The 27,103-nt window shown below is 57.1% G+C and overlaps 2 protein-coding genes across 3 annotated transcripts in view; one reads left to right on the top strand and one right to left on the bottom strand.

The window, feature by feature from the left end:
* APIP (APAF1 interacting protein) overlaps positions 1–1,791 on the bottom strand; it is a 29,741-nt gene extending 27,950 nt beyond the window's left edge. The window contains exon 1 of the mRNA XM_068166838.1: positions 1,444–1,791. Within this exon, the coding sequence (XP_068022939.1) occupies positions 1,444–1,791 (348 nt within the window). The remainder of the gene's footprint in view (positions 1–1,443) is intronic.
* Positions 1,792–2,199: 408 nt separating this feature from the next.
* The window catches only part of PDHX (pyruvate dehydrogenase complex component X), a 37,244-nt gene continuing 12,340 nt past the window's right edge, over positions 2,200–27,103 (top strand). The window contains exons 1-7 of one of the 2 annotated variants that reach the window (XM_068166819.1): positions 2,200–2,383; positions 12,108–12,191; positions 15,680–15,780; positions 17,769–17,968; positions 19,539–19,637; positions 23,833–24,028; positions 26,927–27,074. In XM_068166819.1, the coding sequence (XP_068022920.1) occupies positions 2,242–2,383; positions 12,108–12,191; positions 15,680–15,780; positions 17,769–17,968; positions 19,539–19,637; positions 23,833–24,028; positions 26,927–27,074 (970 nt within the window). In that variant the 5' untranslated portion in view covers positions 2,200–2,241. Of the gene's footprint in view, positions 2,384–2,704; positions 2,778–12,107; positions 12,192–15,679; positions 15,781–17,768; positions 17,969–19,538; positions 19,638–23,832; positions 24,029–26,926; positions 27,075–27,103 lie in introns of those variants that run through there. The other variant, XM_068166820.1, reaches the window with a different exon arrangement.

Raw genomic sequence — 27,103 nt, forward strand, 5'->3', positions numbered from 1 at the left:
AGCAGGGCTGAGGAGCAGCACTTCCACCCTGCAGTGGGGCAGCCTGGTCTGTGCTCCTCCACCCCAGCTGCACAGTGCCTGCATGGCTGCACCATGCCCTCTGCACTCTGCAGGGGCCATTCACACCTGCAAAGGAAGAAGGAACACTGCCCAGTACACTGCAGCTCTGTCCTTCACAGGGAAGGGCTCATCTCAAGTGCAGTGCCCCCCTCCCAGGTCTGGCAGCAGGGAGATTAAGTCACCACACACAACAACAACAACAAAAGTGACAAGAAATCAGTGGCTCTGCTGCTCAGCTCAGCCACTGATGCCCAGGAAAGAGCCTTCCCAAGAGACTGCAAGGCTGAAGTTGAAGACTCAGTGATCCTTGATGGGCTGAGGACTCCAAGACATAAGGTGAGTGGTACTAGGACTTCCTTAAGGCTGTCTCCTGGCTCTCAGGATGCCAGCAGGCAGAGGTTTGGTTTAATGCAGCAGACAGACCACTGGCAGCTAGCTGCAGCTGCCACAGGGGGTTGCTGGAGCTGGTGTGGGGGATGCAGGGGCAGAAAGAAGCAGTGGCAGTGGCTGTGGGGCAGGAGGCAGGGAAGGGGCAGTGATGGAGAGAAGGAAGGCATCCTGGAGAAAGTCTGACCAGGTTTGGAACCTTCTACTTTGAATTCATCTTTAAAAGCTGCAATGCCAACCAGCAGCTCCTTCAGCAGCCTGCTCAACTGCCCCTGGGCACAAATATACTCTGGATAGAGTAGAGTAGAATAGAATAGAGTAGAGTAGAGTAGAATAGAGTAGAATAGAGTGGAGTAGAATAAACCAGGCTGGAAAAGCCCTTTGAGAGCATCAAGCCCAACCTATCCCCCAGCACCATCTGATGAACTCAACCATGGCACCAAGTGCCTCAGCCAGGCTCTTCCTGAACACCTCCAGGGATGGGGACTCCACCACCTCCCTGGGCAGCACATTCCAAGGGCCAGTCTCTCTGGCTGGGAAGAACTTCTTCCTCCCCTCCAGCCTAAACCTCCCCTGGCACAGCTTGAGACTGTGTCCTCTTGTTCTGGTGCTGCTTGCCTGCCTGGGAGAAGAGACCAACCCCCAGCCAGCCTTGCTTGCTGAAACTGAAACCTGTGATCTCCTCCCAGAGAGCTATGGACACCAAGAGGAGATTCTTCCCTTTCACCTCTGTGCCCTTGGATGCAGTCACACAGCTCCCTCTGCTCCTTCCTCCCCGGGGCTGCAGCACCCTCACGGCAAGGAGGTTCTTTCTTATGCCTGTGTGAAACCCCCTGTGCTCAGGTTCGTGCCCACTCCCCCTCGCCCTGCCACTGGGCCCTACTGAAACGAGCCTAGCCCCACCCTCTTGACCTCCACCCTTTAGTTATCGATCGGCATTGATCAGGCTGCTCTTCTCCAGGCTCAACAGCCCTTCAGCATCTCTGCAGCCTCCACCGGGCTCTCTCCAGTAGCTGCCTGTCTCCCGTGAACCGCGGTGTCCACAGCTGACGCGGCCTCCCTCGGGCGGAGGGGCAGGGGACCGTCCCTCGACCCGCTGGCCACGCTGCTGGAGGCAGCCCGCGGCGCGCTGCGGGCTCCCCACCAGCACTCCCCGCTCCGTGCTCTCCGGCAGGCCAGCCCCTGGGCCATGCAGGTGCGGAGGTGATGCCTCCAGGGGAAGGCATCACCTCCGCACCCTGCATGGCCCAGGGGATGGCCTGCGCGCGAGCACGGCAGCCGGGGAGTGCTCGGCTGGGGTGCGCCGCAGCCGCGCCGCAGCCGTTGGCGCTGACTGCCCGCCATGGCGCCGGGGTCCTGCTGGGGGCTTCTCTCGGGCCCGGCGCAGGTGCGCCCCAACTGCCTGCCTGGCCCCTGCCTGCCCCCGACGGAGGGCACGGACTCGACCGATGCTTTGGGCGGGCGGCGGAACGGCGAGGGTGGGATGGAGAGCCTTGCTACCTCCCCTCGGGTCGGAAATGCAGGAGAGGGGCGGCAGCTGGAAGAGAAATATGAGAGTAGCTCGGGGAGGCTCGAGCGAGCAAGTAGGGCCGGGGCGCGAATGCTTATACCAGTGAGGGACTGGAGCAGTTAGAGCCGAGGGGGTGGGTAGCCGAGAAGCCGCGGCTGGTGCAAGGGCAGCGCTTGCCCTGCGCCGGGCGCCGGCGGGTGGCCAGCGCGGTTTTGCTTTTCCGCTCAGGCAGCGCGCCGGGCAGCCCCGGCGCAGGCGGGGGCAGGGGAGCGCCGAGAGGCAAGATGGCGGCTTCCTGGTGGCGGAGCTGCGGCGCCAGGGGGGTGGCCAGGCTGCTGCTCGCGCGGCGGCCGGCTCTGGGCGCCGCCGCGCGCCTCCCCGCGCGGGGAGGCTGGAGGTGTCTGCACGGCAGCCCAGAGCTGCTGGGTGAGTGGGGGCCGGGGTCCTGCGCCCCTCGCCGGGGGCGCGCCGCTGCGGGTCAGCTGCGGAGGCTCGGTGCGCCCCGCGGGGCGGCGGGGACAGCGCCTCGCAGCTGGGCCCAGACGGAGCCGTGCCGCAGCTTCGGTGCCACCGGCTAGCGGTGCCCTCTGGGGCAGCGGCCGAGAGGCGCTGCGGAGCGGTGTGGTGGCGATGGAGGTAACCTGAGAGCACGTCAGGAAGGGCCTGGCCTGCGGGGGGGATTCGGGAGCGCTCGTGGGAATTGTTAAACGTCCGGAAAACGTGGTAAGCGACGGGAGAAACGGGAGAGGAGTTGGGGTCTGGCGAGGAAACCACACCGCCGAGAGGCTCAGCCTTCCGCCGTGTAAATGCTCTGCTATGGGTAAGGGGGGGGGGGGGGGGGGGGGGGGGAAGAGCATTTTGTGGGTGTAGGGATCAATACCCCAAGTGTTGGGGGTTGCTTTTACCTCCTGTTTGGCCATCTCAGCCTTTGCTGTCCCTGCTCTGCAGGTGCTGTTCCAAGTGGGGCAGGGCAGGGGAGCTGTAGGCTGTGTTCTGTGTCTGGTTTCTCGGTTGGGTTTGGGGTGGGGGTTTTTGGTGGTTTGGTTTTGTTTTTTTTTCTTGGGTATGGGGAAAGAGAAAAATTGAATCAGCCTTTATCACAGAGTCTCAGAAAACATCTGGTGGGAAGAAACCTCCAAGCTCGTCCAGTCCAACCTTTGACTGAAGGGGAAGGGGCTGAAAGCAGTCCCCCCCCCGGGGCGGGAGTCTGGGGGTGGTAAGCTGGGGTTGGGTGAAACCAGCAGCCAGGCTGCAGTGCAGGGACACTGATGCACACAGAATAGAATAGAATAGACTAGACCAGACCAGGTTGGAAGAGACCTTCAAGATCACCGTGTCCAACCCATCAACCAATCCAACACCACCTAAACAACTAACCCATGGCACCAAGCACCCCATCAAGTCTCCTCCTGAACACCTCCAGGGATGGGGACTCCCACCACCTCCCCAGGCAGCCCATTCCAATGGGCAATCACTCTCTCTGTGTAGAACTTCCTCCTAACATCCAGCCTAAACCTCCCCTGGCACAGCCTGAGACTGTGTCCTCTTGTTCTGGTGCTGGCTGCCTGGGAGAAGAGACCAACCCCCACCTGGCTACAACCTCCCTTCAGGGAGTTGCAGAGAGCAAGAAGGTCTCCCCTGAGCCTCCTCTTCTGCAGGCTAAGCAACCCCAGCTCCCTCAGCCTCTCCTCACAGGGCTGTGCTCCAGACCCCTCCCCACCTTTGTTGCCCTTCTCTGGACACCTTCCAGCAGCTCAACCTCCTTCCTAACCTGAGGAGCCCAGAACTGGACACAGGACTCAAGGTGTGGCCTAACCAGTGCAGTGTCCAGGGGCAGAATGACCTCCCTGCTCCTGCTGGCCACACTCTTCCTGATGCAGGCCAGGATGCCATTGGCCCTCCTGGCTGCCTGGGCACACTGCAGGCTCCTGTTCAGCCTACCATCAACCAGCATCCCCAGGTCCCTCTCTGCCTGGCTGCTCTCAGCCACTCTGACCCCAGCCTGCAGCACTGCCTGGGGTTGCTGTGGCCAAACAACATGGGTCACAAACAGGAGGAGCTGGAAGCCTTGCTGCAGCAGGAAGGTTATGATGTAGTTGCCATCACAGAGCCCTGGTGGGACGACTCACACAACTGGAGCGCTGCAATTGATAGCTACAGGCTCTTCAGGGGAGACAGGCCAGGGAGAAGGGGTGGCCCTGTACATCAGGGGGGCTCTAGACACCATGGAACTAGAGATTAAGGATGATCAGGTTGAGTGCCTGTGGGTGAGAATTAGAGGGAAGGCCAACAAGGCAGACATCCTGGTTGGAGTCTGTTGTAGACCACCCAAGCAGGATGCAGAGGCTAGTGAGTTATTCTATAGGCAGCTAGAGGCTGTCTCAAGCCAGACCTTGTTCTCCTGGGTGACTTGAACCTGCCTGATATCTGCTGGGAACTCAACACAGCAGAGAGGAGGCAGTCTAGGAGGTTCTTGGAGTGCATGGAGGACAGCTTCTTATCCCAGCTGCTGTGTGAGCCTACCAGGGGTAAGGCTGTGCTTGACCTCCTTTTTACAAGCAGAGAAGGGCTGGTGGGAGATGTGGTGGTTGGAGGCTGTCTGGGGTGCAGTGACCAGGAGATAATTGAGTGTTCAATATGCAGCCAAGCTGAGAGGGGCAGCAACAACACCTGGAGGTGTTCAGGAAGAGCCTGGCTGAGGCACTTGGTGCCATGGTTGAGTTGATCAGATGGTGCTGGGTGAGAGGTTGGACTGGATGATCTCAGAGGGCTTTTCCAACCTGGTTGATTTTGTATTCTGGTGAGAGCTTGGCACAGGCTGCCCAGGGAGGTGGTGGAAGCCTCCTGCCTGGAGGTGTTTGCATCCAGGCTGGAGGTGGCTGTGAGCAACCTGCTGTGGTGTGAGGTGTCCCTGCCCATGGCAGGGGGTTGGAGCTGGCTGAGCCTTGAGCTCCCTTCCAGCCAGCTCTCTGATTTGCTCAGGCACTGACTGTGGCACTGCCCTGAGCTGGGGAAGTTGCTAGAAATACAACCAATAAAAGTTAAAAAGAGAAAAGAAATCCCAACCTTCAACCCCAAATCCTTCCCCAGGGCGGCAGAGCTCAGCAACTGCTGCCGTGGAGCTGACCTGGCTGCAGCTCCGGAGCTCAGTGTTGCCAAATATAGCCAAATGGAGCTGAAGCCAACACTGAGCCCTGGCCCTGTGCTCAAGGCCTGTCAAGTGCTTTCTCTTTCTGTGTAAACTCTTTCAGTCTTCCTGGTGATGCCTGCTTGGAGTGACTCTCTCAGTCCCCTCCGTGACTGCGGAGCCGGGCTTAGGGCGGGATGGAGCTGCTCTCTGGAGCTGCTCTCCGGAGCGTCCCTCTCCAGCTGGTTGCAGCTCTTTGGTGTGACCAGGCTGGAGCTGTTTGTGTACCACAGGAGGTCAGAAAGGGGCAATGACCTTGAACAGGTTTGAGCACAAAAGTCACTGTCAGTGGGATTCTGGGATTCTGGTTGCTGGGATCTCAGAGAGGTACAGTGGGGTAAGTGTCATAGTACCATAGTATCAGTCAGGGTTGGAAGGGACCACAAGGATCATCCAGTTCCAACCCCCCTGCCATGGGCAGGGACACCCCACACTAGATCAGCCTGGCCACAGCCTCAGCCAGCCTGGCCTTAAACACCTCCAGGGACAGGGCCCCAGCCACCTCCCTGCACAACCCATTCCAGGGCTTCACCACTCTCATGGGCAAGAACTTCCTCCTCCCCTCCAGCCTCAATCTCCCCACCTCCAGCTTCATTCCATTCCCCCTAGTCCTATCCCTGCCTGAGATCCTGAGCAGTCCCTCCCCAGCCTTCTTGGAGCCCCCTTCAGATCCTGGAAGGCCACAATGAGGTCACCTGGGAGCCTTCTCCAGTGGTGTGATGCTTTAGCCCCCACACACAAGCACAGCCTGAACTGTCACAAGTGGTCTGCTCCTGAAGCCCTGCTCTTTAGGCTGTTTAACACACAGCCCAAGCAGGCACTGAATGTCCTCATGGAGGAGGCAGCAGGCAGGAATGCTGTGCCCAGCTCCAACTCCATTGGTGTCCCCAGGAGCAAATGCTCTTGGACACACAGAAGGTTTCCTTTAAAGCAGCAGCTGCTGCCTCTGTGTCCTTTGTTCAGCTAACTCACAGAGTCCTAGAGTGGGTTGGATTGGAAGGGAACTTGAAGGTCATTGAGTTCCAACCCCCTGCCATGGGCAGGGACACCTCCCACCAGCCCAGCTTGCTCAAGGCCTCATCCAGCCTGGCCCTGAACACCTCCAGGCAGGGGACACCCCCAGCCTCCCTGGGCAACCTGTGCCAGGGGCTCCCCAGCCTCACTGGAAAGAATTTCTTCCTCCTCTCCAGTCTCAGTCTCCCCTCTCCCAGCTCAAAGCCATTGTCCCTCATCCTGTCACTCCCAGCCCTTGTCAGATATCTCTCCCCAGCTCTCCTGGAGCCCCTTCAGGTACTGGAAGGCTGCTCTAAGATCTTCCTGAAGCCTTCTCCTCTCCAGGCTGCACAGCCCCAACTCTCTCAGCCTGTCCCCATAGCAGAGGTTCTCCAGCCTGCTCCAGCAGCTCCATGTTCCTCCTAGCTGGGGCACAAGCAGCTGATCTGTAATAACAGAGCTACACCTGACAGCAGGGAAATGAATGGCTGGTGGCTGGGCTTCAGGTTTCATGTGCTGCTGGTTCTCTGTTCCATAATGCCAGGGCGCTCCCCTTGGAGGTCCTGTGGCAGCTGCCCTCACTTTTCACTTACCCAGAACCAGAGAGCCACCTCCTGGAGTGCTGGCAAGGACTGCCTGGGCTGTGCCAGCAGCCTGCAGGGATGCAGGGCTCCTTTTCTTAGCACTTCTCTGTAGCAGTTACTGGGTGAAGGGAATTGGTGACTTTGAGGTTGCCCTTTAGTGTTGTCTGTTAGAGAGAAGTTTTAAGGCTGGCTTTTGGCTGTGTGTGGTAAGCCACTGAGGTACTGTGAAAGGAGGCCATGGCTGTAGCTGTGTTCTTGTGTGTCTGCTGCTGAGCAAGGCTCTGAACCGCAGCACTGCTGCACTCCAGTGCCCCTGGACATCCCCATGCATGAGCCCTAAGTGACTGGGTGAGCTTGGGGAGCTCAGAGGGTGAGGAAGGAGTGGAGGAAATGGAGCTGAAGTGCCCCTCTTTCTTTCCTTTGCTGACCCACTTGGATTGTAGTTCCACAGCTGCTTTAGCCCAAACCCTGTGCCAGGGCCCACTGTCCACTTTGGGTCTTGGTCTGTTCACACTGCTGCACCAGGAGCCAAGGTCAGGAAGCTGAGCTGACTGCAGCTGTGTCTGGGTGGGGGATCAGCTTGACTTGCCCAGGCTGCACACAGGGCAGCAGCATGGGTACTAGTTCACAGTGTCACAGTACAGCAGAGGTCAGAAGGGACCTTCAGAGATCATCAGGTCCAAGCCCCTGCCAAAGCAGCATCCCTTAGGGTAGTGTGCACAGGAATGCATCCTGGTAGGGTTTAGAAGTCTCCAGAGAAGGAGACTCCACAACCCCTCTGGGCAGCCTGCTGCTGGGGTGAATAGAAGTGTGGACAGCAACACCTGGGGCAGGAGACTTCTTGCAGCCTGGATGGGTACACATGTGGAGCAAAAGGCAGCTGTGCACAGCTTCAGACATCTTCCCTGCAGTGGGCCTGTTGAAAATGCAGCCTCTGCACTGCCCTGGAGGACTCCCAGCTTCAAAAAGCAATGTGCAAGCCAAGTGCAAAATCACATTAAGCCCTAGGACTTTGTTAGAGTCATAGAATCAATAAGGTTGGAACAGGCCTCAGAGATCATCAAGCCCAACCTCTCACCCAGCACCTCCTGACAACTAAACCATGGCTCCAAGTGCCACATCCAATCCCCTCTTGAACACCTCCAGGGATGGGGACTCCACCACCTCCCTGGGCAGCACATCCCCATGGCCAAGCTCTCTTGCTGGGAAGAACTTTCTCCTCCCCTCCAGCCTAAACCTCCCCTGGCACAGCTTGAGACTGTGTCCTCTTGTTCTGGTGCTGGGTGCCTGGGAGAAGAGACCAACCCCCACCTGGCTACAACCTCCCTTCAGGGAGTTGGAGAGAGCAATGAGGTCTCCCCTGAGCCTCCTCTTCTGCAGGCTAAGCAACCCCAGCTCCCTCAGCCTCTCCTCACAGGGCTGTGCTCAGGGCCTCTCCCCAGCCTTGTTGCCCTTCTCTGACACCTTCAAGTCTCTCAATGTCCTTCATAACCTGAGGGGCCCAGAACTGGACACAGGACTCAAGGTGTGGCCTAACCAGTGCTGAGCACAGGGCACAATGACCTCCCTGCTCCTGCTGGCCACACTGTTCCTGATGCAGGCCAGGATGCCCTTGGCCTTCTTGGCCACCTGTGTCCAGTTCTGGGCACTGGATGATCTTTGAGGTCTCTCCCACCCTTGGTGATACTGTCATACCTTCCAGGACTCTTAGAGCCAGAGATCTCTTCTGAATGCAATGGGCACAGAGAAGGTGTCCTGTTGGTACAGGGCTTTGTTCTGCAGTAGGATCACAGAGTGTTAGGGGTTGGAAGGGACCTCAAAAGCTCATCCAGTCCAACCCCCCTGCCAAAGTAGCATCACCCTGAGCAGGTCACACAGGAACACATCCAGGTGGGTTTTCAATGTCTCCAGAGAGGGAGACTCCACAACCCCCCTGGGCAGCCTGCTCCAGGCCTCTGTCACCCTCACAGGGGAAAAATCCTTCCTCCTGTTTCCATGGCACTTCCTCTGCCTCAGCTTCCACCACTGCCCCTTGTGCTGGCATTGGGCATCCCCCAGCAGAGCCTGGCTCCAGCCTCTGGGCACTCAGCCTGCACAGCTTCAGCAACAGCAATGAGGTCACCCTCAGGCTCCTCCTCTGCAAGCTCCAGAGCCCCCAGCTCCCTCAGGCTCTCCTCACAGAGAGATCTTCCATTGCCTTCATCATTTTTGTGGCTCTGTGCTGGACTCAGGCGGTTCCCTGAGGTCCTTCTTGAGCTGAAGGGCCAAGAACTGGACAGAGTATTCCAGATGTGGCCTCAGCAGGGCAGAGCAGAGGGACAAGAGAACCTCTCTGGACCTATTTACCACAGCCCTTCTGTTCCAGCCCAGGATGCCCATGGCCTTCATGGCCCCAAGGGCTCATTTCTGGCTCGTGGGCCTCCTGCTGTCCACCAGGACCCCCAGGGCCTTTTCCCCTTCACTGCTCTCCAGCAGGTCAGTCCCCAGCCTATCCTGCTCCAGGGGTTGTTCTTTCCCAGGTGCAAGACCCTGCCCTTGCCCTTGTTGGATTTCATTCCATTTCTCCCTGCCCAGCTCTCAGCCTGAGTCTGGATGAGGGGCAGCACAGCCTGAGAGGTTGCCAGCTGCTGCTCCCAGTTTTGTGTGGTCAGCAAACTTGCTGCCAGTGCTCTCTGTGCCCTCAGCCAGGTTGTTGATGAATAGATTGAGCAATGCTGGTCCCAGCACGAACCCCTGAGGCTTCTAGGATGTGGTAAACTTTGTTAGCCACCACCTGCAAAGGCCTTGTCTTCAGTGCAAAGCTCTGCACCTGGGTTGGGCCAGTCCTAGATCCCAGTCCAGGCTGAGACATCTGCTCTGTGCTCTGCTTGAACAGAGCTGCAGTGCCATAGTTGAAGAGCCTCAAAATTCAGTCAGGTACTGGGCAAAACTCCTCTGGAATACATCTGTTAAGGTAGTATTTGCAATTTCAGCTTAGAATCATAGAGTAAACCAGGTTGGAAAAGACCTCAGAGCTCATCCAGTCCAACCTCTCACCCAACACCTCCTGACAACTAAACCATGGCACCAAGTGCCACATCCAATCCCCTCTTGAACATCTCCAGGGATGGGGACTCCACCACCTCCCTGGACAGCACAGCCCAATGGCCAAGCTCTCTTGCTGGGAAGAATTTCTTCCTCACCTCCAGCCTAAACCTCCCCTGGCACAGCTTGAGACTGTGTCCTCTTGTTCCGGTGCTGGCTGCCTGGGAGAAGAGACCAACCCCCACCTGGCTGCAGCCTCCCTTCAGGCAGTTGGAGAGAGCAGTGAGGTCTCCCCTGAGCCTCCTCTTCTCCAGGCTAAGCAACCCCAGCTCCCTCAGCCTCTCCTCACAGGGCTGTGCTCCAGACCCCTCCCCAGCTTTGTTGCCCTTCTCTGGACACCTTCCAGCAGCTCAACCTCTTTCCTGACCTGAGGGGCCCAGAACTGGACACAGGACTCAAGGTTGTAACTGTCCTTCAGATTTTAGCAAGGTGCTGCCTCTTGTGTGACCAGAGGCATGTCAAGTGTGCTGCTGGTTCAGATGGCAAGAGGTGTGATGTGCTGGGAAGCTGAGCGGTGTGCTGTAGTGTGAGCCCTGTCCTCAGAAGACTCCTGCTTGGATGGCACCCAGCTTGCTGCCCTGCAGTGTCACTGCCTTCTCTCCCCTCAGTCTTCTCCAAAATAAACATTGGGAAATGCTTCTGGAATGGGCAGCCTAGAGATGGTAGAACCATGGAATGGGGCTGGGCTGAAAAAGCCCTTTCAGATCACCCAGTCCAACCATTCAGTTGGCTCCTCAGGTTAGAAAGGAGGTTGAGCTGCTGGAAGGTGTCCAGAGAAGGGCAACAAAGTTGGTGAGGGGCTTGGAGCACAGCCCTGTGAGGAGAGGCTGAGGGAGCTGGGGTTGCTTAGCCTGCAGAAGAGGAGGCTCAGGGGAGACCTTCTTGCTCTCTCCAACTCCCTGAAGGGAGGCTGTAGACAGGCAGAGGTTGGTCTCTTCTCCCAGGCAGCCAGCACCAGAACAAGAGGACACAGTCTCAGGCTGCACCAGGGGAGGTTCAGGCTGGAGGTTAGGAGGAAGTTCTACACAGAGAGAGTGATTGCCCATTGGAATGGGCTGCCTGGGGAGGTGGTGGAGTCCCCATCCCTGGAGGTGTTCAGGAGGAGACTTGATGGGGTGCTTGGTGCCATGGGTTAGTTGTTTAGGTGGTGTTGGATTGGTTGATGGGTTGGACACCATGATCTTGAGGGTCTCTTCCAACCTGGTCTGGTCCGCTCTGCTCCGCTCCACTCCACTCTCTAACCCTACCCAGGCTGCTGCTAAGCCATGGCCCTCAGCACCACAGCTCTGCCTCCTTGAAATGCCTCCAGGGCAGGGAGTCAGCCACCTCCCTGGGCAGCCTGTGCCAGGCTTTGAGAAACCTTGCAGTGGAGAAGTTTCTTGTGATGTCCAACCTGAACCCCCTCTGGCACAATTCCAGGCTGATTCTTCTCCTCCTGTCAGTTGTTACTAGGGAGAAGAGTCCAACCCTCCCCTGGCTCCAGCCTCCATTCAGGGAGTTGTAGAGAGCAGTGAGATCTCCCCTCAGCTTCTCTCCTCTCCAGGCTGAACACCCCCAGCTCCCTCAACTGCTCCTCCCCAGCCCTGTTCTCCACACCCTTCCCCAGCTTTGTTGCCCTTCCCTGGACCTGCTCCAGCCCCTGAATGGCCTTCTTGGAGTGAGGGCCCCAAACTGAACCCAGGACTCAAGGTATCATAGGATCAGTCAGAGTTGGGAGGGACCACAAGGATCAGCTAGTTCCAGCCCCCCTGCCATGGGCAGGGACACCCCACACTAGATCAGGCTGGCCACAGCCTCAGCCAGCCTGGCCTTAAACACCTCCAGGGACAGGGCCCCAACCACCTCCCTGCACAACCCCTTCCAGGGCTTCACCACTCTCATGGGCAAGAACTTCCTCCTCCCCTCCAGCCTCAATCTCCCCACCTCCAGCTTCATTCCATTCCCCCTAGTCCTATCACTGCCTGAGATCCTGAGCAGTCCCTCCCCAGCCTTCCTGGAGCCCCCTTCAGATCCTGGAAGGCCACAATGAGGTCACCTGGGAGCCTTCTCTTCTCCAGACTGAACAGCCCCAACTCCTTCAGTCTGTCCTCACAGGAGAGGTGCTCCAGCCCTCTGCTCATCCTCCTGGCCCTTCTCTGGAGGTGCTGAGTGCAGGGCTTGTGTGGAAGCTTAAAAAAAGAACCTCATCATGCAGCTCCTGTTTAACTTTCAGCTTCCTGCCTTCCAGCTTGGTATCTGCTCAGCTGTAAACTGAGGCAATGATCATACTGGGAAAGCCTAAAGAGCTCTGCTTCTTTTCCAGGTACACCTGGCATTAAAGTTCTCATGCCTGCACTTTCTCCTACAATGGAAGAAGGAAACATTGTGAGATGGTTAAAAAAGGAAGGTAAGAGAGCGTTTTCTGTGGCTGAACTTGCTGCGCTTCCTCAGCTGTATGAATTTGTTCTGGGCCACCAAGAATTATTTCTGGTTGTACTTCAGTCTTTGAAGCAAAATACTTGGTCAGTGGATGCTGCCTTTGGATGCTGCCTTCAGTAACACTGCTTTGAAGTTACTGCTTCTTGAAACAGTTGTTCTTCAGTTGTCTTCACAGAGTATTAGGGGCTGGGAGGCACCTCCAGAGATCACCCAGTCCAAGCCCCCTGCCAGAGCAGAGCACCCAGGGCAGCTCACACAGGAACACAGCCAGGGGGGGTTGGAAAGGCTCCAGAGCAGGAGACTCCACAGCCTCTCTGGGCAGCCTGCTCCAGGCTCCAGCACCCTCACAGCCACAAAGGTTTCCCTTCTGTTCCCACAGCACCTCCTCTGCTCCAGCTTGCCCCCAGTGCCCCTTGTGCTGCCCTTGGCCATCCCTGAGCAGAGCCTGGCTCTGGCCTCCAGCACTGCCCTGCACATCTTGATCCCCAGCACTGAGGGCAGCCCTCAGGCTCCTCTGCTCCCAGCTCCAAGCCCCAGCTCCCTCAGCCTGTGCTCACAGGAGATGTTGCACTGCCTGCAGCAGCTCTGTGCCTCTGGGCTGGACGCTCTCAAGCAGTTCCCTGAGGTCCTTCTTGATGTGAGGGGCCCAGAGTAGGACACCATATTGCAGATGTGGCCTCAGCAGGGCAGAGCAGAGGGACAGGAGAACCTCTCTGGAGCTGTGCACCACAGCCCTTCTAATCCAGCCCAGGACACCCTTGGCCTTCTTGGCCACAAGAGCACATTGCTGGCTCATGGGCATCCTCTTGTCCACCAGAACTACCAGGTCCCTTTCCCCAGAGCTGCTCTCCAACAATGAATCCTGGTTTTGAGAGCTTTCCTGTGTGCTACTGGAGGAGGTGAGAGTGGTGTTTGTAATTCCCACTGGTGTCATGCTGCTCAGCAGGCTCAGCAGGCTAAGACCCCCCGAGGCCTCTGTCAATATTCTGCCTGCCAGTACCTGAAGGGATCCTGCAGGAAGGCTGCAGAGGGACTTTCCCTGAGGGTGGCTGGAGACAGGAGAAGGGGGAATGGTTTGAAGCTGAGGGAGAGCAGTACAAGGGTATTGAGACTCTGGAACACACTCCCCAAGGAGCCCATGGGTGCCTCCACGCTGGAGGTGTCAAGGTCAGGTCGAGTGAGGCCTTGAGCAGCTGAGTCTAGTTGAGAGGTGTCCCTGCCCATGGTGGGGAGGTTGGAAGAGGTGAGCTCTGGTGACCCTTCCAGCCTGAGCCATTCCATCGTTGTGTGAGATGTTGTCCCCAGTGCACAACCACCAGGGGTCAGCAGGATGCTGCTCTGAGGCTTTTTCCTGCTCTTTGTGTGAATGGGAAACGTTTTGACTTCAGGGTTGCCCAGGATGAGCAGATGTGTGCAGGATGGCAGAAGGAGAAATGCTGATTCTAGCTGACAGCTTTTCCATTGCCCTCTCTTTGTTCATGCAGCTTCTTACTGATTCCTCTGGGCAATGAAGGCATTCTCCTAGTAACTGTGCTTCTGACCCCCTCTCTTTATTGTGTGTGGATTTCACTTGGGTGAAAGATGACTGACTGAGAGACCAGGAGACCAAAAGCACAGCTTCACAGCTGGCATCAGGCTGGATGGGACCCTCAGAGGTCATCCTGTCCAACTCCCCTGCATTCATAGTATCATAGTGTCAGTCAGGGTTGGAAGGGACCACAAGGATCATCCAGTTCCAACCCCCCTGCCATGGGCAGGGACACCCCACACTAGATCAGCCTGGCCACAGCCTCAGCCAGCCTGGCCTTAAACACCTCCAGGGACAGGGCCCCAACCACCTCCCTGCACAACCCAGTCCAGGGCTTCACCACTCTCATGGGCAAGAACTTCCTCCTCCCCTCCAGCCTCAATCTCCCCACCTCCAGCTTCATTCCATTCCCCCTAGTCCTATCACTGCCTGAGATCCTGAGCAGTCCCTCCCCAGCCTTCCTGGAGCCCCCTTCAGATCCTGGAAGGCCACAATGAGGTCACCTGGGAGCCTTTTCTTCTCCAGACTGAACAGCCCCAACTCCTTCAGTCTGTCCTCACAGGAGAGGTGCTCCAGCCCTCTGCTCATCCTCCTGGCCCTTCTCTGCACACCTTCCAGCACCTCCACATCCCTCTTGTCATAGGGGCATCAGAGACACCTCTGCTAGATCAGGCTGCCTGATGTTGAATGTCTCCAGGGGCAGGGCTTCAACCACATCCCTGGGCAGCCTGTTCCAGTATTTCACCACCCTCACTGTGGTCAAACCATTGCCCCTTGTCCTATCACCACAGGCCCTTCTACACAGTCCCTCCCCAGCTTACCCATAGGCCCCCTTCAGATATTGAGGCTGAGGGAGCTGGGATTGTTTAACCTGGAGGAGGCTCAGGGGAGACCTTCTTGCTGTCTACAACTCCCTGAAGGGAGGTTGTAGCCAGGCAGAGGTTGGTCTCTTCTCCCAGGCAGCCAGCACCAGAACAAGAGGACACAGTCTCAAGCTGTGCCAGGGGAGGTTTAGGCTGGAGGTGAGGAGAAAGTTCTTCCCAGATAGAGAGCTTGGCCCTTGGGATGTGCTGCCCAGGGAGGTGGTGGAGTCCCCATCCCTGGAGGTGCTCAAAAAGAAATGGATGTGGCACGTGGTGCCGTGGGTTAGCTGTCAGGAGGTGTTAGCTAATAGGTTGGGCTTGATGATCTCTGAGGCCTTTTCCACCCTGATTGATTCTATGAAATGCAGCATTAAGGTCTCCCTGGGGCTGGTTACCTGGGAGAAGAGACCAACACCAGCCTCACTCCAGCCTGTGTTCAGGGACCTGTAGGGAGCAGTGAGGTCTCCCCTCAGCCTCCTCTTCCCAGATGGAACAGTCCCAGCTGCCTCAGCTGCTCTTCATATGATACCCTCCAAACTCCTCCCCAGCCTCCTTGCTCTTCTCTGGGCACCCTCAAGCACTTCAATGTCTTTCCTACCCTGTGGCACCCAGAACTGAACCCAGTGCTCAAGCTGTGGCCTCCTGGGAGCTGAGCACAGGGCCACCCTCACTGCCCTGCTCCTCTTGCCCGTGCCAGTTCCAATCCAGGGCAGGCTGCTGGCCACCTGGGCACACTGCTGGCTCAGACAGCTCTCAAACACAGCACCCCCAGATCCTTCTCCACAGGGCTGCTTTCCAGCCCCTCTGCCCCAAGCATGGGGTTGTTGTGACCACAGTGCAGGACCCAGCACTTGGCCTTGCTGAAGCTCATCCCACTGACCTCAGCCCCCGGATCGGACCCGGCCGGTCTGCACTTGGGAGTGAAAGCTGCAATGTGGTCAGTGTCAATGGGGCAATGCCCTGGCTGTGGAGAGGTTAAGGTGTGTCAGCTGGCTGAGTGCCTGCCTTGGCTGGCTCAGGGGCTGGGCAGGGCAGGCTGAGACCTGCTGCTGTTGTGTCTTGCAGGAGAGGCGGTGAGCACCGGGGACGCGCTGTGCGAGATCGAGACGGACAAAGCGGTGATCACCATGGAGTCCAGTGAGGAGGGGGTGCTGGCTAAGATACTGGTAGGGCTTCTGCCATTCTGCCTTCACACCCTCACTCAGGGCCTTGCCTCAGAAATGACCTGAGGGAGCTGGATTTCCTCCTGCTCAGCCCAGAGGAGCATTTGCTTGCATTCCTGGTGAGAAGCCCTTGCTGGTTCCTCCAAGCAGCAGCAGCAGCAGCAAGCAGCCAGTGGTGCCTGACCCCCAGTGTGTTTGATGGGCTTTGAACTCCCTTGGCTGGTGTGGTGTTGCACCTCAGGGAGGAGATCTGTGCAATCCTGGCACTTCTCAGAATCACACAGTCACTAAGGTTGGAAAAGAGCTTCAAGATCATCAAGTCCCACTGTGAGCCAGCTGCCATGGCCTCTGAACCATATCCTGAGGCACCACATCTGCAGCTTATCAGAGAATGCTCTGGGCTGGAAGAGACCTCCTAAGGCCATCCAGTCCAACCCTCTCTGCAGTCAGCAGGGACATCCTCAACTAGAGCAGGTTGCCCAGAGCCCTGTCCAGCCTCACTTGACAGGGTGGTTGGGGAGGCCCCAGCCCCCCCCAGGCAGGCTGTTGCAGTGTCCCAGCAGCCTCCTGGTGCAGAACTTGTTGCTCACATCCAATCTCAATCTGCTCTGCTCTCATGTCAAACCATTGCCCCTGCTCCTGTCCCTGCAGGCCTTTGCCAACAGTCCCTCTGCAGCCTCCTTGCAGCCCCCTTCAGGTCCTGGCAGGCTGCTCTTAGGGCTGCCTGGAGCCTTCTCTTTCCCCAGCTCCCTCAGCCTGGCCTCCTAGCAGAGCTGCTCCAGCCCCCTGACCATCTTGGTGGCCTCCTCTGGAGCCTCTCCATCAGGTCCATGTCCTTGCTGTGCTGAGGGCTCCAGAGCTGGACACAGCCCTGCAGGTGAGGTCTCACACAGCAGAGCAGAGGGGCAGAATCTCCTCTCTGGCTCTCTGGCAATGCTGCTTTGGATGCAGCCCAGGCTGCCCTTGGCCTTCTTGGCCACACAGTCACATTGCTGGCTCATGGGCATCCCTCTGTCCAACAGGATACCTAGGTCCCTATCCCTAGAGCTGCTCTCCCAACAGGTCAGTCCCCAGCCTATGCTGGTCCATGGAGTTGTTCTTTCCCAGATGCAAGGCTCTGCCCTTGGCCTTGTTTGATTTCATTGCATTTCTCTCCACCCAGCTCTCCAGCCTGTCCGGGTTTGGCTGAGGGGGGTCACCACTGTTCCCAGTTTGGTGTCATCAGCAGACTGGCTGGCAGTGCCCTCTGTGCCTTGTTTAGGCTGGAGGTGAGGAGAAAGTTCTTCCCAGAAAGAGTAATTTGCCACTGGGATGTGCTGCCCAGGGAGGTGGTGGAGTCCCCATCCCTGGAGGTGTTCAAGAGGGGATTGGATGTGGCACTTGGAGCCATGGTTCAGCTGTCAGGAGGTGTTGGGTGAGAGCTTGGACTTGATGATCTCTGAGGTCTTTTCCAGCCTTACTGATTCTATGATTCATGCAGGTAGTTGTTGAACATATTGAGCAGCACTGGTCCCAGTACCAGCCCCTGGGGGCCTCCACTAGGCCCAGGCCTCCACCTAGACTCCATCCCATTGACCACAGCTCTCTGGCTTCTTTCCTTCAAGCACTTCCCATCCAGCTCCTTCCCCAGTCACCCAGAGCACACTGCCTCAGCTTACCTGCGGGGCTGCTGGCTGCCACTGCCACATCTGTTTGCAGGAGGCAGTTCCTTGTGGAGGCTCTTGGGAGCCTGTGCCCCATTTGCTCTTGAGTTCTGCAGGCTGCCTTTAGGGGTGGGGGAGCTGGGGGGCACCGCCTGGCGTTCTGTACCCAATCACAGCAGCTGGCTTCGACCTCAGCCATCAGCCAGCTTGCCAACAGCAGAGGCCAGTGAGCTCTCTTGCCTTGGTGAGGTGCCATGCATGTGCCTGCAGTGTGCAGCTGTGCCACTGGGGTGCTGCTGCCTGGGCAGCACAGTGTGTGACTCGATGCCCTCCTTGCCTCCCACGCAGCTGCAAGAGGGCAGCAAAAACGTCCGCCTGGGCACGCTGATCGCTCTGCTGGTGGAGGAAGGACAGGACTGGAAGCAAGTTGAGATACCAGCTGATGCTGGTGATCCATCTTCTGTGGCCCCATCAGCACCTCAGCTTCCCTCAGCTCCTGCAGCTCCCTCAGCCTCTCCTAAGCCGGAGCAGCAGCCTGGAAAGCTGCAGTAAGTCTGTGTGTTTGCTGGGAGGTACAGCTCTTGCCTAGATGAGTGAGGCTGAAGCAAGAGGAATCCTTTGGCCCTATCTATCTGTTGTTAGGCTGCTGTACACTGAGATGCTCTCCTGATCAGGTAAGAAAGCTGGCCTGGCTTTTGTTTGTGAGCCCAATAAATCAGTCTGGACAAGGTAACCTTCTGGGAGCCCCTTCTGTGGCTGCACTTCTGCTCCAGCAGACAGCTGCTCTGTGAAGGAGGCCAGGCTGGGGTTAGCAAGAAGCTGTGTTCCTGTGCACTGGATTCTAATGCACCAGCTGCTCCCTTTGCTTCTCTTTATCATTTAGGATAAGAAGGTCACAAACAAGCAGCACACTCCAAAGCCCCTCCCAGGCTCTTGCATTTTTGATATTAGAAGAAATGTCTTCCTACTTCCCTAAGAGGGCAATGCAAACAACCCCAAACTGCAGCTTAGGTCCTCTTTGCTAGTTTGGGGTTTAATCTCTTAGGGTGCCCTCAGCAGTGCAGACATCTCAGATTAGCCCCAGAGTGTCAGTCATGAGCCAGAAGGCTGCAAGCCACTGGGCTGTGCTGCAGGGTGCACCCTCTCTGGAGCTCTCATTCCTCCTGGGGAGTGAATTGTGCTCACCCAAAGCTGGTAAGTGAGCAGGATAGGAAACTACCTTAGGCAGCACCTGGGCTGGTTGTTTTTGGGGGGCTGTGGTGGGGATTTGGGGGGAATTTATCTGGGGAGACCTTGGAGCAGCCTTCCAGTACCTGAAGGGGCTCCAGGAGAGCTGGGGAGGGATATCTGACAAGGGCTGGGAGTGACAGGCTGAGGGGCAATGGCTTTGAGCTGGGAGAGGGGAGACTGAGACTGGAGAGGAGGAAGAAATTCCTGACAGTGAGGCTGGGGAGCCCCTGGCACAGGTTGCCCAGGGAGGCTGGGGGTGTCCCCTGCCTGGAGGTGTTCAGGGCCAGGCTGGATGAGGCCTTGAGCAAGCTGGGCTGGTGGGAGGTGTCCCTGCCCATGGCAGGGGGCTGGAACTCAATGACCTTCAAGTTCCCTTCCAATCCAACCCACTCTAGGACTCTGTGAGTTAGCTGAACAAAGGACACAGAGGCAGCAGCTGCTGCTTTAAAGGCAACCTTCTGTGTGTCCAAGAGCATTTGCTCCTGGGGACACCAATGGAGTTGGAGCTGGGCACAGCATTCCTGCCTGCTGCCTCCTCCATGAGGACATTCAGTGCCTGCTTGGGCTGTGTGTTAAACAGCCTAAAGAGCAGGGCTTCAGGAGCAGACCACTTGTGACAGTTCAGGCTGTGCTTGTGTGTGGGGGCTAAAGCATCACACCACTACCCCACTGCACCTCTCAGATCCCAGCGACTCCAATCGCTTCCAACCCAAACCGCGCTGTGAATCACAGCCTGCTGGAGGGACAGAGCCTAAGTTCAGTGTTAGGATCAGAGCCTTTGAGCAGAGCTCTGTGGGTCACAGCTGTGTGGTTTCTCTCTGTGCCCATCAGGTGCAGCAAGTCTCTCTCTCTGCTTCAGGAGGTTGTTCTCTCTCCTCACCCCTTTAGGATTCGCCTGAGCCCTGCGGCTCGCAACATCCTGGAGACTCACGGGCTGGATGTGAGCAACCTGCAGCCTTCTGGGCCTCGAGGCATCTTCACCAAAGAGTATGTGCACACTTCAGTAGAGCTGCCCCCTCTTTGTTGCCTTGGAAGCTAGAGCCATCTCCAGCAGCTTGGGAAGGCCCCTGGTTTTGAAAGCCAATGCCGTGTTCCGGGAGGGGGCGGAAGTCACTTGGTTCCATTTCCCACAGCTGCTGAGAAGCTGCAGGGAATAGGTTAGGAGGTGTGGTAAGAAGGAAGCAAACACACCAACCCAAACACAGCAGCAAGCCTGGGGTGTCTTTCTTGGGTTTTTTTTGCTATCCCATTTGGAGAGCAGCCAGGCAGAGAGGGACCTGGGGGTGCTGGTTGATGGTAGGCTGAACAGGAGCCTGCAGTGTGCCCAGGCAGCCAGGAGGGCCAATGGCATCCTGGCCTGCATCAGGAACAGTGTGGCCAGCAGGAGCAGGGAGGTCATTGTGCCCCTGGACACTGCACTGGTTAGGCCACACCTTGAGTCCTGTGTCCAGTTCTGGGCTCCTGAGTTTAGGAAGGAGGTTGACTTGCTGGAAGGTGTCCAGAGAAGGGCAACAAAGCTGGGGAGGGGTCTGGAGCACAGCCCTGTGAGGAGAGGCTGAGGGAGCTGGGGTTGCTTAGCCTGCAGAAGAGGAGACTCAGGGGTAACCTTCTTGCTCTCTCCAACTCCCTGCAGGGAGGTTGTAGCCAGGTGGGGCTTGGTCTCTTCTGCCAGGCAGCCAGCACCAGAACAAGAGGACACAGTCTGAGGCTGTGCCAGGGGAAGTTTAGGCTGGAGGCTAGGAAGAAATTCTTCCCATCAAGAAAGATTGGCCACTGGAATGTGCTTCCCAGGGAGGTGGTGGAGTCCCCATCCCTGGAGGTGTTGAAGAGGGGATTGGATGTGGCACTTGGAGCCATGGTTTAGTTGTCAGGAGGTGTTGGGTGAGAGGTTGGACTGGATGAGCTCTGAAGTCTTTTCCAGCCTTACTGATTCTATGATTCTGACCTAATGATTTCCCTCAAGCCTTGGAGTGAGGAACTCAAGTCAGCATTTTGGGCAGGAATCTTTACAGCTCTTTCTTTCCTACAGTCAGTGGCTGAGTTGAGATGAAATAGGAGATGTAACATCCACTGGAACATCAAATGATCAGCCACAGTTCTGACTTAATTATGGAAGTGCAGTGGTAATTTATGACCTGCTGCTAGGCTGTGGCAGGTGGAAACCCTCTAGGAATTGGAGCTAACTAATTACCATTGCCTGGCTGTCAGGGAGAGGCAGCAAAACATTTTGCTGATGATCCCAAACTGGGAGGCTTGGCTGAGACACCTGAAGGCTGGGCAGCCATTCACTGTGACTTGGACAGGCTGAGAGCTGGGCAGAGAGGAACCTCATGAGGGTCAACAAGGATGAGAGCAGAGTCCTGCACCTGGGGAGGAAGAATAAACTGCAGCAGCACATGCTGGGAGGGGATCTGCTGGAGAGCAGCCCCTGGAGAATGACCTGGGAGTGCTGGGGGGCAGCAAGTTCTGCATGGGACAGCAATGTGCCCTGGGGGCCAAGAAGGCCAAGGGGGTCCTGGGCTGCATTCAGAGGAGTGTGGCCAGCAGAGCCAGGGAGGTTCTCCTCCTCCTCTGCTCTGCCCTGCTGAGACCTCACCTGGAATATTGCATCCAGCTCTGGGCTCCCCAGCTCAGGAGGGACAGGGATCTGCTGGAGAGAGTCCAAGGGAGGGCTCCAAGGATGCTGAAGGGACTGCAGCACTGCCTGGGGAGGAGAGGCTGAGAGCCCTGGGGCTGTGCAGTCTGGAGAGGAGAAGGCTGAGAGGGATCTGATCAATGTCTATCAATAGCTGAGGGCTGGGGGTCAGGAGGGAGGGGACAGGGACAGGCTCTGCTCAGCTGCACCCTGGGATAGGACAAGGGACAGTGGATATAAACTGCAGCCCAGGAGGTTCCAGCTCAGCATGAGGAGGAACTTCTTCCCTGTGAGGCTCCCAGAGGCCTGGAGCAGGCTGCCCAGAGAGGTTGTGGAGTCTCCTTCTCTGGAGCCTTCCCAGCCCTGTCTGGATGTGTTCCTGTGTGACCTGCCCTGGGTGTTCCTGCTCTGGCAGAGGGTTGTACTCCACAGTCTCTGGGGGTCCCTTCCAGCCCCTATCCTTCTGTGAGCATCAGTGGAAGTAATTTTAAAGCATTCCCTTAGCTTTAGAACATCTCAGAAGCTCTCAAAGCTTTATCTGATGAGCTCTCTGGCTTAGGGCTGCCAAGGGAAAACTCTGCAGTGATTTGTGGGAGCTTCTAATATGTGAAGTGGGAAGGTTACTTGGAGTTCCCTCCTTCTGTGTCAGGTTGCAGTGCTGGGGGATGGCTTTCCTTCAGTGGAATCCAGCCTCTCCCCCAGTGCAGGGGCTCTGTTCAATGGGAAACCCTTTCCTGTGGGAAAGACAAGGAGCAGCCATGACAGATGGGAATCCTGAGCTCAGGCTGTAGTATTTGTGACATCATTTGCTGAACTGTGTGCTGAAGCCAAAAGGAAACTGAAGCAAGTCACCAACCAGTAAAAGACATTGGCCAGAGCAGAGCTTTCCAGCTGCCAGGGCTGGCTCCTGGGGCACTGCTGACTCTCCTGAAGGGACTCTGGCTCCGTCAGGTAGCTTTGTTGTTCAGTGTTAATGGCTGGTGTCTTGAAGCCCTGCTGTGGTTGCAAGCCTGAGTGTTTGGGGTTTATTTACACTTAATTTCCTCCTCCAGTGTCTGTAAGAAACCTTTCTGTACATCAACCTTTGTGTTCAGGCTGTGGTGATGCCTCCCTGAAGTGATATTTACCTGGGGTGTGTGATACAGAGCTCTGTCTGCACCTCTGCAGCACAGGACAAAGGAGAAGGGTTCAAAGCTGAGGCAGAGCAGGGTTAGACTGGAGCTGAGGAAGAAGTTCTTCAGTCCCAGGGTGGTGAGGCTCTGGCACAGGCTGCCCAGGGAGGCTGTGACTGCCTCCTCCCTGGGGGTGTTCAAGGCCAACTTGGATGAAGCCCTGAGCAGCTGAGTCTAGCTGAGAGGTGTCCCTGCCCACAGCAGGAGGTTGGAATCAATAGTGGTGTGCCCCAGGGATCAGTGCTGGGCCCTGTGCCTTTAACATCTTCATTGATGATCTGGAGGAGGGGATGGAGTCCAGCATCAGTAAATGTGCAGCTGACAGCAAGCTGGGGGCAGGAGTTGATCTGCTGGAGGGTAGAGAGGCTCTGCAGAGGGACCTTGCCAGGCTGGACAGATGGGCAGAGGCCAAGGGCAGGAGACTGAACACATCCAAGTGCCAGGTGCTGCACGTTGGCCACAGCAACCCCAGGCAGTGCTACAGGCTGGGGTCAGAGTGGCTGAGAGCAGCCAGGCAGAGAGGGACCTGGGGGTGCTGGTTGATGGGAGGCTGAACATGAGCCTGCAGTGTGCCCAGGCAGCCAGGAGGGCCAATGGCATCCTGGCCTGCATCAGGAAGAGTGTGGCCAGCAGGAGCAGGGAGGTCATTGTGCCCCTGGACACTGCACTGGTTAGGCCACACCTTGAGTCCTGTGTCCAGTTCTGGGCCCCTCAGTTTAAGAAGGAGGTTGAGTTGCTGGAAGGTGTCCAGAGAAGGGCAAGAAAGCTGGGGAGGGGTCTGGAGCACAGCCCTGTGAGGAGAGGCTGAGGGAGCTGGGGTTGCTTAGCCTGGAGAAGAGGAGGCTCAGGGGAGACCTTCTTGCTCTCTCCAACTCCCTGAAGGGAGGTTGTAGCCAGGTGGGGGTTGGTCTCTTCTGCCAGGCAGCCAGCACCAGAACAAGAGGACACAGTCTCAAGCTGTGCCAGGGAAGGTTTGGGCTGGAGGTTAGGAAGAAGTTCTACACAGAGAGAGTGATTGCCCATTGGGATGTGGTGCCCAGGGAGGTGGTGGAGTCCCCATCCCTGGAGGTGTTCAAGAGGGGATTGGATGTGGCACTTGGTGCCATGGTCTGGTCATGAGGTCTGTGGTGGCAGGTTGGGCTCGATGATCCTCAAGGTCTCTTCCCACCTTAGTGATCCTGTGAGAGTGTGCAAGGACACTGCATGGCTGTCAGTGAGCAGCAGTCACCCCGGGGGCAGGGGGACGTTGGGTTGACAGCAGCAAGGGAAGAGCACAGAACAGGCAAAGGAGCTGAAGCAAGTGCTGGAGCAGTGCTTCTTGGGGCTCTTGGGAGATCATTTCTTTGTCTTCATTTCACTGTCTTTTTATCCCCAGGGATGCTCTCAAACTTCTGCAGAAGCAGAAGGGCAAAGCCCCTGTGCTGCAGCCTGAGGCTTCCCCAGCTCCTCCCCAGCCTGCCGCAGTGCCTTCTGCGCCGCCAGCAGCAGCTCTGCCAGCAACAGCTCTGCCTTCTGCTTCCCCAAGGCCAGCATTTCCACCAATGTCCACCCCAGGAGAGCCTGCTGCACTGGTAATGCTTCTGCTGAGTCCTCAGCATTGCTGCAGCTGAATGTTGTCATGGCAGGGGGCCTTGGGACTGGATGGACTTTTAGGGTCCCTTCCAACCCAGGCCCATTCTGTGAACCTGTGAGATTTCTGGAACTGGGTGGGGGAAGCAAACCAAGGGCAACCCAGGCTGCAAGCTCAGTGTTCAGTTCTGTTCACAAGCTTGTGGTCTGGGTGGTACTAAAGCAGTGGAGCTGCAGAGCCCTGGCAGTGATGCTCTGCACACTGGTTTGTGTATGGCTGCAAACTGAAGCCATCAACAAACTCACAGTGCAGGCCTGGGAAAGGGGGAGGGCAGGGAGGCAGCAGTTTCATTTCAGTCCCCAGACAAGATGCCAGGAGTTTGGAAAGAAGCAAGGCACTCCTCCTCTTGGCCCCTGCAGGACCAGTGTGTCAGGTGGGATTTCCAGGCTGGGAGAGACTTAAACCCTGCTTCATTTCTGCTGTCCTTCATGCTTTGCTTTCGTGCAGTCTAAGTATGGGCAAATGCTCCCTGATCAGTTGGGAAGGGCTTGGTGGCTCCCTTGAAGAGTAGTTTTTCAAGCTCCAGCACCTCAGCACACTTCCTGTGCTAATTTGAAGTGTTAGAAGTGCCAGGGACTGGGGGTTTCCCCCACAGATGCTGAAGTGCACATCAGCAGAGATGGAAAGTCTGCCCCAAAGATGGGGGAGGAGGGAGAACCTTTCTGGCTCTAGAATTCCATGTGAAGGACCAGCTCACTGCCCCCACCATGGGAACAGGGGCTGGGGAGAGGAGGAAGGGCAAACCCAAGGGAAAAATGTGTGAGCAGAGGTGAAGGTGGCTTAACAGCAGAGGAAAGAGGAAGGGGAGGAGGAAACCCAGTGATAGAAAAGCACCCAGCCAGCATGCCCAGCCAGTCCCTGAGCAGAGGCCACCTTCCCACAACCTCCTCACTTCATTTTCCATTGGTGATCTCTCTCAGTGTTGGCTGACCTGGCTGTGCCTCTTCCCAGCTTCTTGCCCATCCAGTGGTCTCTGGTAGGGAGCAGAGCAGGAGAAGAGGGAAAGCTTTGATGCAGGTGCTGAAGCACCAGCGTGAAGTCAGCTCTGCTTAGCCACAGCTCCAAAGCCCAGCAAGGAAAAGACACCTCAGGGAAGAGTTGGCTCCATCCCAACCACAGCCAGCACCATGCTGATGGGATCTGCAGCCAGCTCCTTCCTGACATGCTGAAGTGTTGTTTTCCCTTCTCATTTTGATTCTTCCTGAGGCTCACAGCCCCACAGGGTGTTAGGGGTTGGAAGGGACCTCTGCAGATCATCAAGTCCAAGCCCCTGCCAGAGCAGGAACACCCAGGGCAGGTCACACAGGAACACATACAGACAGGGCTGGGAAGGCTCCAGGGAAGGAGACTCCACAACCTCTCTGGGCAGCCTGCTCCAGGGCTCTGGGACCCTCACAGGGAAGAAGTTCCTCCTCATGCTGAGCTGGAACCTCCTGGGCTGGAGTTTATATCCTGTGCCCCTTATCCTATCCCAGGGTGCAGCTGAGCAGAGCCTGTCCCTGTCCCTTCCTTCCTGACCCCCAGCCCTCAGCTATTGATAGCCATTGATCAGATCCCTCTCAGTCTTCTCTGCTCCAGACTGAACAGCCCCAGGGCTCTCAGCCTCTCCTCCCAGGGTACATGCTGAGCCTGAACATCTCCCTGACAGAAGAGCTGATTTCCTTGCTTGCTGCAGTCACTTAACTTGTACTCCAAGAGCCTCCCTGACAGGTGACTGGCAGTTGGGAAAAACTTCTGCACTGAAACATGCCACAGGGTGTCTGGAAGGAGACAGAGGAGGAACAGAAGAGACAGGCAGTGAGGATTCTCCTGCAGAACCACTCAGGGAGCTGAAAAAGCAGTGCCATGTGCCCTGGTGGCCAAGAGGGACAACGAAGAGAAGTGTGGCCAGTAGGGCTGGGGAGGCTCTCCTGCCCCTCTGCTCTGCCCTGCTGAGACCACCCCTGCAGTCCTGGGTCCAGTTCTGGGCTCCCCAGGTCAAGAAGCCTGCTGGAGAGAGTCCAGCAGAGGCTATGAGGATGACTGAGGCCTTGAACATCTCTGCTGTGAAGAGAGACTGGGAGCCCTGGGGCTGTTTAGTCTGGAGAAGGCTGAGAGGGATCTGATCAATGTCTATCAATAGCTGAGGGCTGGGGTCAGGGTGAAGGGGCCAGGCTCTGTTTGGTGATGCCCAGTGGTAGGACAAGGAACAACAGGAACAAGCTGGCACCCAGGAGGTTCCATCTCAGCATGAGGAGACACTTCTGTGTGGTGAGGGTGCTGGAGCCTGGAGCAGGCTGCCCAGAGAGGCTGTGGAGTCTCCTGCTCTGGAGCCTTTCCAACCCCCCCTGGCTGTGTTCCTGTGTGAGCTGCCCTGGGTGCTCTGCTCTGGCAGGAGGGTTGGGCTCTGATCTCTGGAGGTCCCTTCCAAGCCCTGCCTTTCTGTGGTTGTCCTGGGGCAGCTCTCTGCTGTCCTTTAACTGGAACCAAGCCTGTTGTGCTGGACACACCAGCTCTGGCCAGTGCAGCAGTGCTGCTGTGCTCTGGCCCAGGGTGCATGGCTGAATGTGTGCACAGACTTTTTCTCAGCAGCCTGCTGGGAGCCTGGGCTCAGCTCTGTGCTGTGAGCCTGGTTTTGCCCTGCACCCCCTGCTGTGTTCATCCAAGTGGAGTGGCCAGACCAGAGCACTGGTTGGCCTTGCCCAGGCTGGTTACAGGGGTGGGTTCTTGCTGCCTGGGCATATCTGAATTGAGCAGGAGTCACTGCTGAGGAGCTGCCAGTGCTGCAGGCCTTTCTCAGTGAGGGTGGGGACACCTTTGCTCTCCTGCTGTTTCCTGTGCAGTCTGTGCTTCCTTTCAGGGCACCTTCACCGAAATCCCAGCCAGCACCATCCGAAGGGTTATTGCCAAGAGGCTGACAGAGTCCAAGACAACCATCCCCCACGCCTATGCTGCTGCTGACTGTGACATTGGGGCTGTCTTGAGACTGAGAAAAGAGCTGGCCAAAGGTTAGTGATGGAGGTGGCTGGCTGGAACC

This window comes from Melanerpes formicivorus, unplaced genomic scaffold (assembly GCF_026170545.1).
Source record: "Melanerpes formicivorus ecotype bairdi unplaced genomic scaffold, bMelFor1.0.p_v2 SCAF_108, whole genome shotgun sequence".
In the NCBI taxonomy this organism is placed as follows: Eukaryota; Metazoa; Chordata; class Aves; order Piciformes; family Picidae; genus Melanerpes; species Melanerpes formicivorus.